The following is a 16,260-nucleotide window of genomic DNA, read 5'->3' as shown; positions in this document are numbered from 1 at the left end:
AAGTGAATATTTTTAACTAATCAAAAATGAAAAAACCTAAATCTACAATGTTATTATATCTGTATGCTCAGGAATAAAGTGATATGTCATTTATTCCTGAGAGTTCAACAGTCTTACCAGACAAGTACCTAAGTACTGCCAAAGTTTTATTAAATTCTATTCAAACAGTTTTGCATGATGCGTTTACAAAATCTGGCACGACAGACAGACAGACAGGCAGACAGACAGAAATTCTTTTGAGACTGGTTTTGGGCCCTCAAATGTATGAAACATAAAGATATTATTAAAAGAACCTGTTTTGACCAATGTACAGACAAAACCTTTCTTTTATTTATATGGATAGTGATTATGTAGAAGGAAATCTGTGCCAGAAAGAATTTCTGTGCACAACACTGGGCTCTCAGTTCGAGTATTTCATATGCCCTCACCTCAGACTGCTGCGGACGTGATTGGTCTAACGACCCGTGTTTTATCTCATAGTGGCACTTCATATAACTGCTTTTTTTTAGCGCTTTGGTTTAAGAACAAACTGGAGACAAACTTCATTCATCATTAAAGGTTAAGTTTTTATAGTGTACTTCCTATTTTGTGAGTAAGCCATACTGTGTAACGCTTTTGTTTCTGTTTCTTGAGGATTCTGTCGGCCTTTAGGTGCATTACCGCCGTTTCTGTGGTTTCCGTATACTCTGTCTAAACACTATAAACTATCAAGTTGATTGGCTATGTTGAGTGGTGCGTATAGCTATGCCTACCTCAAGGGGAAAAGCCTTAAATTAGTAAAAATTAAATTAAATTAAAGCGCTAAATGCTGTGGCATAATCTGGCACATAACTGATCATAACTTCACTTTTACCCAACAAAATTTTTTGTCCTTATTGTTCTTATGTCCGTCAGACAGAATTTTTTTTTAAATGTATGAATTTGATGTATGAAACGTAAAGATATCATTGAAATAGTGAGTTTTTAAGAAATGTACAGACAAATGTACAGACAAAACCTTTCTTTAATGTATATAGATATGTATGTGTGTAATGTACAAGAGCTGAACTTGTAAAACAAGTACAGTTAAGAAATGCAGACAGAATATACCACCACTGAAGCGCTTGAGATCAGAACACTGGCCAAATATAGCATTGGCATTTTCAACCAAGAATTTCAGACAGATCACCACTACTGGCCCAGCTTCACTAAATCAATAAGCAATTTGGATCGAGGCCACACACCTTTCACTGTAGCATATGCGACTGTTTGCTAAGTAATTCATCACCTGCCCTGGATGCAGAGCTGACTGCAGTAAAATCACAGTAAAATAAAGCACTTCCACAGCTGAGCCTCAACAAATATCCCTTTAGAGAGCAAAACCTTTTAAAGGCCTTTAGAACCTTTTATTAGCGTATTTTGCAGATTCTGACAAAGCTTAAAGCCTGTAGCCTTTTTGAAAACCAATTATTTTAAAACTTTAAGCTCTTGTGCTTCTTTGCTGCCAATAAATATTATAATACAGTTTATTTATATTTTTTTTATCCAAATATGCACAAAGTATAGTTCACCTGGCATGCGAAAGGCCCGGGTTCATTTCCAGCCAGTGCCCAAACCCCAGCCACTGGATACAGTGCCGGTCCCAAGCCCAGGTAAAATGGGAGGGTTGTGTCAGGAAGTCAGGAATCATTTGTTGGTTAACCCTTGATAAACTGGCAGCTACAGTATAAACCTTTCCTCATTGTTAGCATCATCAGTTTCATAACTCCAGTACAAAACTAAAGAAGCAAAAGTTAGCATGGCAGACTTCCTGGTCATGCCTATGTGCCTACAGTATATACAGTAGCTTATATTTTATTGATGGAGTATCTCCTGAAAGTTGTGGTAGCTAAGGGGAAATGTTATTGAGAATGGTGAAACCATGGCAAGCCAATGCACCTGCACCTCCACCCTGATGGGGGGCACCTTTAACAACCTTAATGACTGTTAATTACAGATAATTATACAGTTTAATCAGCACACCAGCCTTGCATTCAGGAGTTTCTGCATAAGGAGAGGGGAAAAAACAGAATGAGAAGTGTCTCAGCGTGCCTCTGCAGAGCTGTCAGTGGATGGCGGGGGACAAAGAGAGAGGTGTGTGTGTGTGTGTTTATAATTGAAACTAGGGCATCAAGTGGATTAGTGTTTAGAATTTTTGCATGCAAAACCTTTTTACAAAACCCTTTTAAAAAAAAGTCTAAATCAACAAAATCATCAGATTTTGAATAAAAAGCTTTTGCTTAAAAGGAGTTCAAATAATTGGCTTTTTTGTAAGCTAAGACAATTTCTCTTCTTTAGGGATCTGTTCATGTCACTTCATAGTTGTTTTCCTTCCCAGTCTTATCAAGTGGTTCACCTTTCAACCTACTGTACTTTCCTTATTGTTTTATGTAAACCCCAGTAGGGTTTACTTCATATTGCCCATGCAAGCAGTTTAACATGATGCTGAACATGACTCACAGCAGGGAGTTAAATAATTAAGCTAGAACACACAGGCGCCAACGTATTACTTGTGTATACTGTACACATTCTCTGTTTTGTGAATCCACTTTTCCAGGTTAAGTGGGAGCACAGGTAAGCTATTTGTATGGCTGAATGGCAGTACAATACGTTGTGGGAGAATAAGTCTCAGTAAGAAAAAAAAAAAGACAGACTTGATTAGTTAGACAAAACACTGCAAGTAGGGATTTTTTTTTTCTTTAGATGTAAAGGTCACTTATTGAGCTGCTATCTTTAAATCAGACAGAGTGAGAAATTGGAGTGGAAAAGGGAGAGGGACTTGAGCTGAGCATCTAGATTGCTTTTAATGATGATTGTTATTTCATTCAAATCCGTACTGATGAGGGGGTGGGGGTGAGATAATTGAACGTGAGTCGATCCGAAAAACAGCTGTTCCGCGGCAGTGTAGCCGGTACTTAATTAGCTTGTTCTGTCGGGGAGCTGATTGTAAATTCATGTGTCTTGATTAGGACTTTTAGGAAGGTAGTTTCACAGTGTAGAGAGGAATTTAAGGGGATGTGTTAAGGTGTCTATGTGTGTGCGTTTCTGTGTGGCAAAAAAATGAGCATATATGTGTGAGTGAATAGTGATGAAGTAATGGTGATTATGGCCTTTTTTAAAAAACATTTTCGAAACCTTTTTTTTTTTTTGGCCTACAGTATGTGAGTGATTACCAGAGTTTTTGACAGCCTTACCTGTAAAAAAGTGATTTATGTATGAGGACATTAAAATTAATTACAGAATTTCACCTCAAGTGAAATATCTAAGTTAAACAAAATTGAATAATAATAGTTAAACAGACATGTTTAGGTAAATTGACTAAGTGTAAGTACATTACAAAGTTATTCTACGGGGTCACGGGTATACCGCACCTCGTGCCCTGCAGTAAGTCTCCTGGGATAGACTCCAGGCTGCCCTCAACTCTGTATACAGGATAAAGTGGTATAGACGGCAAGTGAGAGTAAGTAAGGAATAATATGAATATATTAAAGCTTCACAAAGCCAGATTTTTTTGTTTGTTTGTTTTTTGCCCACATTGTACGCATCACTACATGAGCACATCTGGCTGGGTTGTGTGGGATGTAGGGTTAAGGAACCAGCTATGGTGATCCGTTGGTGGCAGGGTTTGAATCCTTGAGCCTCTGATCAGCAACCAAAAGCCTTAACCGCCCGAGCCACCACTGTTCCTGAAATCCTTTTTTTGTAGTGTTTTGAATGTTTAAAATTATAATAATGAAAATCTAAGAACAACAACGTTTCCGGACATTTGTTATTGTTTGTTAGAAGAGGAAAAACTGATTAAAATTATTATACATAGTAATCATACTCGTGTTAGAGATTTAAATGAGAATGTAGGGTATAATGTATCTGTCTAACATTATATCCTGCAGTAGTCTCACTTGTCTGTGTGGTTTATAAAAAGACATTCTTAATTGTGCAAAAAAACTAACAAAACTTTACATCGCAGCGTAATACATTACTATCAATCAAGTATCCATATTTAACAATCAGCACAGTATATAATTTTTGATGTGCCTCATAGACCCTGTCCAAGTGTAACAGAGGTGTATTAGCCTGGAAATGATCTGAATATGGATAATCACGTTGGACTTCACATATGAATTTTATATTTCTAATTTTTGAAATGGAAAATTTCAAAAAAGAAAAAAATAGATAAAAAGGATTATTTGTAGAAATGACATAACTTAAGGATGTAATTTGAATAAACTCAATAGTAATTTAGTAATAGTATGAACGGTGTCCACTTTCACTTCCACATTTCTGTGATTTACACTCTCACTGGCACGCTACTGTATTATTAAAATAAGTTATTCATAGATTTTGTAACAAGTTGTTCACATGTCTGGTCTTCCCACAGCAGCCCTTGCTTTGAGTCTTACCTTTTTTCAGGTGACAAAGTTATCTCAGTGAAATATGGATGAGCCCATGTCCAGGAGGCACCGGTGCACGAATATATTCATGCAGAAATATATTCATTATCTCTGCTGGGGTTCTTTGCCCAGTTTAATGGTTGGGGTTGTCATGGAGACCTGTGCACTGCTTTTTCCCTCTTGCTGTCTTCGTGTTGTTTTTCAGGTCAGGTTATGAATGGTTGAACGCTCCACGGATTTTCTTGACTGACAGGGTGCAACAGTTAGTCTGCCACCTGTTGGCCTGCTTTTCACTGCCATGAAACAGACCGACACTAAGCGTGTTTTTGTATTGTTACATTCCACTGCTTTTACCTTCTAGCAGAGTATGTACGCTGTAACTCCTTAAGTGATGTGCAAATGAGTGCAATCACTAGGTGTGTGTGAGAGGTTTTAAGGAAAGAGTGTAAGAATGTCACTGTGAGGAAATCCGAAATATATAAGGCATTTTTTTTTCTGCATGCCAGTCCGCATGTTTCTTATGCATCAAGTTTGCGCACTGCCATGTAGAGGAGTTAGAAAGATTCCAGTAATAAAACTGACCTCACTGTATAATTAAAGTGAGCAAGGTTTTAATTAAACTCCTGAAATCAGACCAAGAATAGCACATCTCTGATTCATTGCTTGGACATGGGATTTTGCATGATTACACAGTTTATTCTAATGTGTAGGCTTTTTTTTGGTGGGTGATGGAATGCATACTGATGTAATTAGGATTTATTACAGCCAGTTCTATTAGAGATTGGAGCTTCCATATGAAAGGTTTAAGTACAGAGGAAAGAGGTAAAAGCTAATATCTGTCAGATCAGATTGCCAGCTGATTATTGAAATATTAATGCAGTGAGACAGAATTATTGAAGTGTATAAAACAGATTGAATATAATGGAAAAAATGTCATTTATTGCTTTTACTAGCACTTTCTTAAAGTATTCTGTTGGAATTAATACTTCTCAAGCAATTTAAATATTTTGAATATTTATGAGGCTGATTTTATACCTTAAATAGCAGTAGTTCTACAGTTTGCTTCTAAACCTTTTATGCTTCTATGTGTTAACCATGGATCATAAAATTAGGGATAATTGAAAAAAATAATGAAGAAATACTATAAATTGTGATGTTTAACTTGCTCAGGGTTTTTATGCCATTAAGCCAGCATTAATACAATGCCATTAGAGAGGATGAATTTATACTATAGCAATAATATGAAACAAAAATCTGCCAGAGATTATGTATTTACTTAGGGCCATTTGTCCAAACATTTGGCACAATACAATACATAGACAAAAAAGTAAAATGTTTACTCGTTTGCCAGAGAATACATACATATTATCATAATAAATTATTTTAAAAACATGCATTAATGTTTTTATTTGCCCATAACATTATGTTTAAAATCATATTTTTGCACGACATATTTACACTTTGCGATTTACCCTAACCTCACTTACGTAGTATCACACCATCGTTGATGAATCACTCACCCTTTCCAGCGGCTGAAGTATTGAAGTGGGTGACCATGTTTATAAAAATAAATTTCACTTGCATTCATTTTCTGCAAAATTCTGTAGACTTATTATGTAGCCATTAAGGTTACACTGCACTGCACAGCTAAATGCACAAAAGGAAGAGGTTATGAGGTTTGAACTTCTCTACTCAATTTTACTATAATTATAATAATAATAATAATAATATAATACCCAAAATAATGTATTAAAACCTTGTTGTCCAATGAGTGTTAAACTTTGAGCCCATAAAGACACAGTACATTGAATCTGTTGTGACTTCATGAAAGCCCAGCTTCACTCAAGTTCTACAGGTTCCATGTCAGGGCTTTCAAAAGAGAGTTAAAACAATCTGATGGCCTGGTAATATGGGGTTCGGTACAAGTGTATCCTGCTTGGGATCTAGACAGTAACTCACTTCCCAATGTGCATTGCCTGTGGTGGACAGTTCATGTGTGAAAATGATTCCCCATGATCCCAGGAGCACTGTTTCACAATTTGAGTCCTGAAATAAGCCAGTGCCATTGGGGAATAAAAACAGCATTAAGGTGATAACCAGGTCCATAAGTACATTTAGGACCATCAGCTCTACCAAGCTGCCATTTTTGAACTTTTGAGCAAGGCCCAAAACCCTATCGGCTCCAGGAGCACTGTGTCCTAGCAGACCTTGTGCTCTAATCCCAGCTTCCTGACTGGTATGTATATACAAGAAAAAATATATTAAGAAATTATTGCACTGTGCCAAATGTGACAAGGAACTGAATTAAATCAATGTATTATAAAGTTTTACCAGAAAGCTTAGATGCCTTTTAGGTTATGCCCTTTTTTATTACTTATTTTCTACTACTGTGTAAACATTCTTAAAAGAAATGATTCTTATTTTATTGGACACAATCCCAGTCGTGCCTCTGTAGCAAGCGGTATAAGAGGTAGAGTTTAATAAACTTTATATTTGTGTCCGTGCAGTCGGCTCCGATATGAAACCCTAAGAAGAAACGCTTAAGGAAACTGTTGTGGATCTTAGCCTAGTCTTTTTTATCTTGGAAATTATGTGCAAAAATACAGCTGCAGTTTAAAAAAAATGGGTTATTAAATGCCACAGCTAATGAAAACAACCAGCCTTTATTAAAAATTATAAATGTTAAGTTCTGTTACAGACTGAGACTCAAGGTGAAGGTATAACAATGCTCAAGCATAGGCAGGGTGCACAGCTGACAGCGTGGGTATTCAACATTCTGTTTTCTCAGTGTTCATCGAGAGAAGCAGGAGAAAAGCACTGTTACTTTACTTGTCAAACCAGACTTCCTGCTGAACTCTCAACCTCCCACTGAGTGCTGAACGGAGTTAGTTGTGGATTTTAAAGCTTGAAGTTCTTTTATACACATACATGTAGTAGTATCTGAAAGTTTAAATGCACCACTGACATGCTTTTTTATGTTCATAGCTAGGACCAAAATAGTTAAGGTATGTGTGGTTTATCGGAATTTACCTTTTCATTCCATAATTTCAAAAAAAGTCATATTCAAATAGTCATATACATATCAAGCCTGAAAAATAGAAAACTAAAGGAATTGGCAACTAGAACTGTGAGGTCCGTTTAAGCCAAATATAAAACACCCCAACACCAAATGACATTTACAGAAAACTTCAAGCCCAGTGCGGCGAATAGACTTTTAGCCGCAGTAAAGCATTTGAATGAAGAAGGACAGCCCTAGCCAGGTATTGAATAAAAGAATCATTCCTTGGCCGGGATCATCATTCTTTAAAGTGCATTCCTGTAACAGGTGGTTATATAGTGAAATAAAGGTTTTTTGGTTATTCTGCACAATCAAATGTTACAGATTGACTTTAACGCCTGTGTAGAAAAAAGTCTTCCATTACAATGATTGCAGATTAACAGACTTTGTAGGGTCACAGCAGCTGTTGGTAGAATCCTTCCAAACTGATGTTCTTTTATAGGCTTTTCTTAACCATCTTCTTGCTTTTAAGATGTTTATGGTCTCTTTATTATTAACAAAAAATAAACTCACCGTATAGAGTTTATCTATTTTCAACAGATATGAAGTTCTGTCAAAGCAATTTGATTGGAAAGTAGGTCAGTATGGTCTGCAGTACTGCAGAGAGAGCAACTGGCTGCCAAAAAACACATTCACATCTTCAACTTTCTGATAATATTGTTATTTTAAAAAAAAATACTTTGACTCTTTAATGATTGTTTTTAAGTCATTCCGAATAGCATTTGAACTATCAGTGTTCTTTTATTTATGCCTACGAAGTGAACTAGTTCCTAACACAAGTATGAATCACTCTCCGACATCTGATCAAGGGAACTACGTGGTATGTTTGATGTGTACGTCCTAATGCACTAACTTTCCGTTTAACTGTCGGTTACTAACTGTCAGTTGCAGTTAAACACTTGCACTTTGTTTAAATAGAGGTCAGGGTCAAGTGCAAATAATATAAACAGTCCCTTTAGTAGAAATGAATTATAAATTAGTCCTGGTGGAGCATTGCATTTTTCTCCATTTTGTTTTACTCTGGGATTTCTGTTTTGCGGGTATATTTTCACTTTGTGCCCAGTATTTCTAGGATAGGTCCAGATCTCCATGACCCTTGCCAGGATAAAGTGAATTAAGATAAATGAGTTGATTGCTGCTTATGTTTGTTTCCTCTCTGTGTCACAAATGAAAATTTCACTCTCAAATTTTCTAGGCAGTCTCAGAAGGAAAAGGTTTAAAACACCATGGACTGTGTTGCCTTTGCAGGGCTTAGGGCATAAGCCTGTAGGGCATAGCTTGCCATGCATGAGTTGTTAACGTTTGGAAAACAGTTGAGGGGAAAACTGTTAAATTTTTTTATTTTATTATTCTTTTTTTTATTATTTCTGGGGGGGGGGGGGGGGGTCTAGTTTCTAGAATCCAGGCAGAATGACCAGAATTATTATTCAGCATTGCTTGAATAAACATTAATAATCCTTTTGCTAAAATGTTAAACCAAAAGCCAAACATATTTCTCTTTCCATCAACAGTGGCATTCCAGGGAAGAAATGCGGCACCGTTATTGTGAAGGCTGAAGAACTAAACAATTGCAGAGTAAGTCATCCTGAGTATTGAATTACACTATATCAAGTCTTTGTACTGTAGTTGCTTTAAATGACACTTTTGAGTATTTCCATTTCCACTCATCCCTAGATAGTGGCGTCTCACTGCCTCAAATCTCCACATACAAAAACAAATAAAAGTGGCAAAACATCAAACTAAGGAAAATGACAAATGTGCTAATCAAGCTATGCTAGTCAACAGTCTTTACAGAAGCTGTCTAAAGCTGGTTGGCTATACTGTAGGTGCTCTCAGTGTTGGAAACTGCATTTAGTTTAAGTATTTCCCATTGGCTCATCTCTGAACCGTGGTGTCTCAGTGACTCCAAACTGCACATATAACAACAAATCAGACTGGCAAAACAGCCAAGGTTTTTTGGGCCAGGAATCCCAGCTGTGCCATGAATACACACTTGTGCAGATTATATACTTGTAGTTTACAGTACATTCACTATACAGTATGTAACCAGATGACACTCTGACAGTAAAGAAGGTGTGTGCACATGCCAGTCTTTGTGTCCACATATGTATGCTTGTCAAAAAGGATTTCTCATTTGTCTCCTTAGTTTTGCCACCTGGCTTCAGTCAAGCAAATCTAAAAGACTGTGCCAGACCATTTTGCAAGCGCACAATATCATCTGCTCAAAATGAGGCGATTGCCAAATGCTTAATTATTTTGCACCAGTGCTATAGTGGTTTTATCCCTTTTCTGCAGGAATCTGTAATGATGCAATTTTGCGGCAACAAACTGGACAAGAAGGATTTCTTTGGCAAGTCTGACCCTTTCCTTGTGTTTTACCGCAGCAACGAGGACGGAACGTGAGTTGGCTAACTTTCTTGCAAATAAAATTGTTAGATTGTCCTTTTTCCATGCAATTTAAGGAACTAAATCATGAGAATACTGTGGCACGACAGTGTTACTTAAGCTCTAAGTAAGAGGCAGCAGATCGTTTCACAGACAGTATAAAGTAAAGGGACAACACTTTGAATTGAGATCTGGTGACTGTGGATGCCATTTGAGTACAGACAAATCATTGTCATGTTGGAGAAAGTTAAAGGAATAGACATTGTCAGCAACAAGACTTAGGTAGGCTGTAGGATTTAAACAATGCTTATTGGGTACTAAGGGGTCAAAGGTATGTCAAAAAAATATCCCCAAACCATTATGCTAAAAAACCACCAGCCTAAATGGTTGATACAAAGCAGGTGTATGGGTTCATGGTGTTTATGTTGTTCAAGACTCATCAGACCAAGCAATGTTTTCCAAGTCTTTTGTTGTCCAAATTTGGAGAGCCAATGAAAATTGTAGCCTCAGTTTCCCGTTCTTAGCTGATAGGAGTAGCACTGGTGTGGTTTTCCTCTGCTGTAGATAATCCAACTACCCTGCTGACAAAATCTACAAAATACAGAAAGACAGTGTCAAACTGGTAGACCATCTTTACCAGGTGGAAGGCTGTTTTCTCAGCTTTCTTAGGAAAACATATGAATTGCATTACTATACTCTACCTATGCACCATTAGTAGATGTAATTACACACTGTTCTATAAACACTTACCAGCTGGCTAAGACGGCCAATCAGCCTTTGTTTTGGCAGCTGATCACAGTTGACTTAGACTGTTATCATTTTCAGAGGGGTACTGGAATGATTTTTGGGGTACATTGCCACATAGATTATAAGGTTGTCCACATCGGACATGAAGAATAAAATGGATAACAATAGAAAATATATATAAAATCAAAATAAGGGCATTTGTTAAATGACGTATAATAAATTTGTCATCTAGAAACTGTTCATTATTCCTGTTTTTTTTGTTGCTAATTGGAAAAGTGGAACATTTTGTCCCTAAAAGCATGACTCCTGTGTTTCAATTAGTGCACTGTAAGGTCACTGTCATTATGCTCTTTAAATGCTCTGTGGGCAGTGAAAAATCCATATTCGCAGATTGCTAGTTCAGAACATACAAATGAGGTGGCTGAACTCACAACAGTGATGGATACCGCCTTTCCTCGACCTAATAGCTGCAGAATATTGACCTAAGCTGCTGTCTTTACTATAGCCCTGAAACAAGATAATAAGAGGTATTTATGACTTGTTCGTGTGGGATGGGTGGATAAAAAAGAGGGTTGTGTGCAGCTGAGTAACGAAAAAAAGCTGCATGAGCAGCATGTGATGTCTATAAGTAACATCACATGCTGTGATGTTACTGTTGCGTCTTTGTTGTGTGCAGGTAGGGACGGTTTTTGAAGTCCTGTTTCTGAAGGCCAAGGAGAATGTGCTAATAAAAAGAGATTGGGGGGGGGATTGATTCAGTTATATTTTTCTATTTGTAATAGAGAAAAACCGGTTGATCGGCTGTGACAAGAATTCAGTGGTTTTCAGTTTGATTGGTCGTGACTAGTGATCAGCCGATCAGCCTCAGATATAAAAGATTCTGTACTGAGCGTAGAAGCTTCTGAGTAGTGCAACAGAAATGCACATTACATGAATTGCACAGGTTAAAAGCCACCGTTTTCCCTTTTTCCTAACTCGAACGAGTCTTAACCCACTCATTGTACACGCTTACACAGTCTCAAAACACTGTGACTGCAAATTTGTCAAAAATTGTGCAGGTTAGAGGCCCCACTTGTATTAGTCACTATCATGTCAGGTTTTAAGACGGAAGTCATTTGATAAAAAATAAAACGTAACCGTTTCTTTAAAATCAAACAGGCGATACACTCTGAACTATTTTGACATTTTTATCCCATGTTATAGGAGTGAATTATTTGCTAAATTGTCTTTGAAGTTAGTTTGTATTGTTTAAATGCTGCACTTGGTCGGGCTACTTTGAATTAATCATTGCCCTTTTTTAAAGGTTTTAAATTTTAACCATTCTGGGAGAAAATGTAATATTTAATTGGGATTAAACTGTCTTTATTTTACAATTTTATAGGTACAATCGTTACCTAGGGAACATTAGAATCTTGTATCACGTGGTGACTGGTGATCTCCATTCCTACTCATAATGCTATGCTAATGCAACACAGTCTGAGTAGGACCCATTATTGATGTCAACGCAGTCACAGTTCTCTATGGTATTGATTTTATAAGTGCTGGAGAATGCTTTAAGATTGTGGTCCATGTTAACCTGATTGTACTACATAATTGCTCGAGGGTTGGCAGTAGCTAATTCATGCTGTGAATTGTTGACATATGTCAAAGTGGAACCAGTTGTGGTAATCTGCTGCTGTAGTCCTTCTGAACTCACATGTCTGACGTATACATTGTTAGATGCTTTTCTGCTACTCATGGTTATAAAGAATGGTCATTTCAGTTACCGTTTAGCTCTAGTCTTTTCTGCATGCAAAAGTACAGTAGCTGATTATTTAATGCTTTTTTGTTGTTGTTTTTTCTCATAGTCCAAGTCATTGAGATAACATTTCTTCCTTATGTTTAATGTAAACTTTATGTAAAGCATATTAGGTGAAAGTGCATGATTTTATCCAACGTGCCTCTACTAGATGATTGGCCAATTGGATAACTGCATGAATAAGCACGTGGCCAAGATCTTCCTGAGTAAATGCGTTTGTTGTATGTACTGTATATTGTTTAGTACTACAGTATTCTGTTTTTCATGTTCTTTGTTTTTTGTGTAAACTGTGTCTAACATCCCTTGCCTTTTTATAATTATATTGTTCTCTATTCCCATGGCTGTAGTGTTTAATGAGTCTCACCTGTCATTTATAACCTCAGTTTAGTTTGTCTCATTAAACCCCCAGTGTTTCTCTAGTGCATTGCATGTATGCCAGTGGTCATTCTGGATTTTGGTTCCCTGGATGTGTTTCCTGTTTGCTTGAGCTTTTTCTGTTTTGTTTATTTTTTTGTTTTTTTTGTTTGGTTTTAAGGGTATTGCTATTTTTGTTGGGCTTAAGCCAATTTTACCTACTGTTATTTTTGTAGCCATAATTGCACATGCCTAATTTCAACAAGCTTGTCTGATTTTTTTTTCATGTAATACAGTAGGCTAATTCCAAGCACTGCTTAGTTACTACAGCAACTAATCCAAGTAACTGTCACTCTGCATTACTTTGCTATTGGTGCATTCCTTTTATTAAGACAGTGGTGTGCTGTAAGATCGAGAAGGTTCGCCTCGCGCACGTGTGTTAGAATAGAATAGAACCTTAGAATTTTAAAATTTGAATTTTCTTTTTGGTTGCTAAAGCATGCACTGTTTGCATGCCATTCCTGAACAACGAACAAATAGCTCAGATAATTGTTCATGAGAAACTAACTCACTTTTTTACACACTTTACATTATGCTTTTTATTGCTAGGCTTCTACATGAACTAATATAACCTGTACAATAAGAATATAGTTTATGTATACATCAATGTCTATTGTGTATGCACAGGAATTCTTTAAATAGTTTTTTTGTCTGCAAATGGTTTTAACTTAGCCATGGACTTAACAATCACCAAATAGGAAGCTTTATAATCACTGTTACATTGGTTAAGCCATGAATTGGCCTGTCTATGTATGTGGTAAATGCCAGGAATTGGTGTACCCATGTGGAAATTAATATTATTTATTTCACCTTTTGACAGTACTTTATAATGTGTATGACTGAGGTGTTTGTGCTTGTGACAGATTCACCATTTGCCATAAGACAGAGGTGGTGAAGAACACCCTGAACCCAGTATGGCAGGCCTTCAAGATCCCCGTCAGAGCCTTGTGCAATGGAGACTATGACAGGTAGGACCTCAGCAAAAATGTGTTTAACAGAGGCATGTCTCAGTTTTGTAGTTACTCTTGACACCACACACATACATATTCACCGATTAGCTATAACAGTTTGACCACTGACAGGTGACGTGAACAACATCAGTTGTCTCGCTACAGCTACTGTCACCTGGAAGGCAGAAAGTGAATATTAGGCAGCAAGTAAACATTTTGTCCCTAAAGTTGATGTGTTGAAAACAGGAGAAATGGACAATCATGAGAATTTGGGTGACATTGACAACGGGCAAATTGTAAAGGCTAGACAAACCCAAGGAACTCTTGGAAGCCTCTTGTGGGATGTTCCTGGTCTGCAGTAGTCAGGATCTACCAACATGCTCCAATGAAGGAAAACCGGCAAAGGCTCATTTATCCAGCAGGAGCAGAGGCTGGCCCGTGTTTTTAATCCAATAAAAATGCTATTGTAAATAGCTAAATAAAGTTAACAAGTTCATTCTGATGGAAGGATTTCAAAACACAGTGCATCACAGTTTGTCACAAATGTGACATAGATCAGTCAGGGTGCCCATGTTGTTCCAGTGTGCCTGGGCACACAAGCATTAGAACTGGACCAAAGAGCAACAGTTGACCTAGTATGATGAATCACATTTTTTTTTCTGTGCTTCCAACTTTGTGGCACAGTTTAGGGAAGGCCATTTTCTATTTAAACATGACCGTATCCCAGTGCACAAAGCAAGGACTATAAAGAAACGGTACAGTGTGGAAAAACTTGACTGGCCCGCACAATCCTGACCTCAACTCCATCAAGCATCTTTGGGATGAACTGGAGCAGAGTTTGCGAACCAGGCCTTCTCGTCCAAGATTAGTGCCTGTCCTCAAAAATGATGTATAGAATTAATTGGCATAAATTGCCATAGGAACACTCCAAAATCTTGTGGAAAGCCTTCCAGGGGGAGTGAAAGCAGTTATACCTGGGAAAGGGGGACCAACCTAATATTGAAATATATTTGTATTTGGATATAATGTCATTGAAGGTTTGGCCAAATCCTTTTGTCTTTATAATGTATATAATTATTCTGGAATGTAGAAAATTAATCAGAACTTGTGTCCAAGCTTTTGTGTGTGTGTGTGTGTGTGTGTGCGTGTGCGTGTGCGTGCATGCATATAGCCCACAGCTTCTGCTTCATGTGTAATTTAAAATGGTTAAGTTTAGGGGACCGTAGGGGTGTGTTTATGGAGATAAGAGCCTGTAGTGCACTCATGTAGAGAAGTACTGAATGTCGTGCTGTCATGTTAGTTCTAGTGACAGGCCATTGTTAGAATACAGCAAAGCAAAGTGCTTGTGAATTTTGACACAAGAAATGTGTGTTGCATGCTTATTTGTTGTGCCGCTGCTAACAGTTAGAGTGGTGATATCTGTGATTTATATAAAAGTGAGGGTTTAAATTAAGTTTGCGATGCAAGAAATGATAAAACTGAAAATTTATGATGAACAAAAGCCTCTGAACCCTGACCAAGGAGTGCAAACCCCTTCGTATCCTTAAACTCCTATTATCTGGCAGTTTTACAGATCATTCATATAAATGGAGGTTAAGCTGTCCAGAAGAAATCTAGCCCTATTTTGCACACAAGGGCTCTACCTTTTAAATGGCTCTGTGCAGCACTTAAAACCTTACCGCTCTCCGCGGGCTCCGAAGAAACCAATTCACTGCTCATCTAACGCTAATGACTAGCTTTTGTAGTATATGAGACCATGATTCATATCTCTTTCTCTGTATCTCTCAGTTACTTGTCATGATTGCCCATGCAGTGAATAGTAAAATGTAAAAGTGCTGTAGGAGATGATAGCCAGAGTCGATGGAAAATGACTTACTTGCTAAGAGCATGATACTTCATCTTCAGATACTTTAGATACTGATTGAGGCAAAAATGGTAGAAAAAAAAGAAAGGCTGGTGTAAAATGAGACCAGTGTACAGTGGTCAAGCTGACATCTCTCTCTCTCTCTCTCTCTCTTTCTCTCTCTTTAGAACAATCAAGATTGAAGTGTACGACTGGGACAGAGACGGCAGGTAAAGTGTTGAAACCATTCAAAGTCACTAGAACTCAGATTTTAATATTGAATTTATTTAAATGCATCTGTTTTATTGGCCAATTATCAATTATATCAGGAAGTTTGTTTAGATTTTTTTTCCCAAAAAAGAAAAAAACTTTTATTTACATTGTTTTATTTTGTCAGAGTCAAACTTGAGTAGAGGTTTGGAATATTTCTTTAAATATTTTCCTCATTCATTTATTTATTTCTATTTATTTACATTTCTGTGCAATGGGAAATAAAGCACCTAGTTATATGAATAGAATATGAACATTTCAACATAATCAGAATGGTAACAATTAATTAACCAAAGCATAACTTTAGTTACCACTTGGAAGAGTTTAATATACATCTCCAGTTGGCTGAAGCTGGATTTTAGATAATGAAACATAAAAAAGCATTT

The 16,260-nt window shown here is 37.1% G+C and overlaps 1 protein-coding gene across 1 annotated transcript in view; it reads left to right on the top strand.

Moving 5' to 3' along the window:
* The window catches only part of LOC128534183 (copine-8-like), a 127,342-nt gene that overhangs the window by 72,605 nt on the left and 38,477 nt on the right, over nt 1-16,260 (top strand). Inside the window, 4 exon segments of the mRNA XM_053508506.1 lie at nt 8,979-9,042; nt 9,763-9,866; nt 13,675-13,779; nt 15,793-15,834. Coding sequence (XP_053364481.1) covers nt 8,979-9,042; nt 9,763-9,866; nt 13,675-13,779; nt 15,793-15,834 — 315 coding nt within the window.

This window comes from Clarias gariepinus, chromosome 12 (assembly GCF_024256425.1).
Source record: "Clarias gariepinus isolate MV-2021 ecotype Netherlands chromosome 12, CGAR_prim_01v2, whole genome shotgun sequence".
In the NCBI taxonomy this organism is placed as follows: Eukaryota; Metazoa; Chordata; class Actinopteri; order Siluriformes; family Clariidae; genus Clarias; species Clarias gariepinus.
Note: the sequence above shows the minus strand (reverse complement) of the source record. Positions and strands in the feature narration are given on the sequence as shown.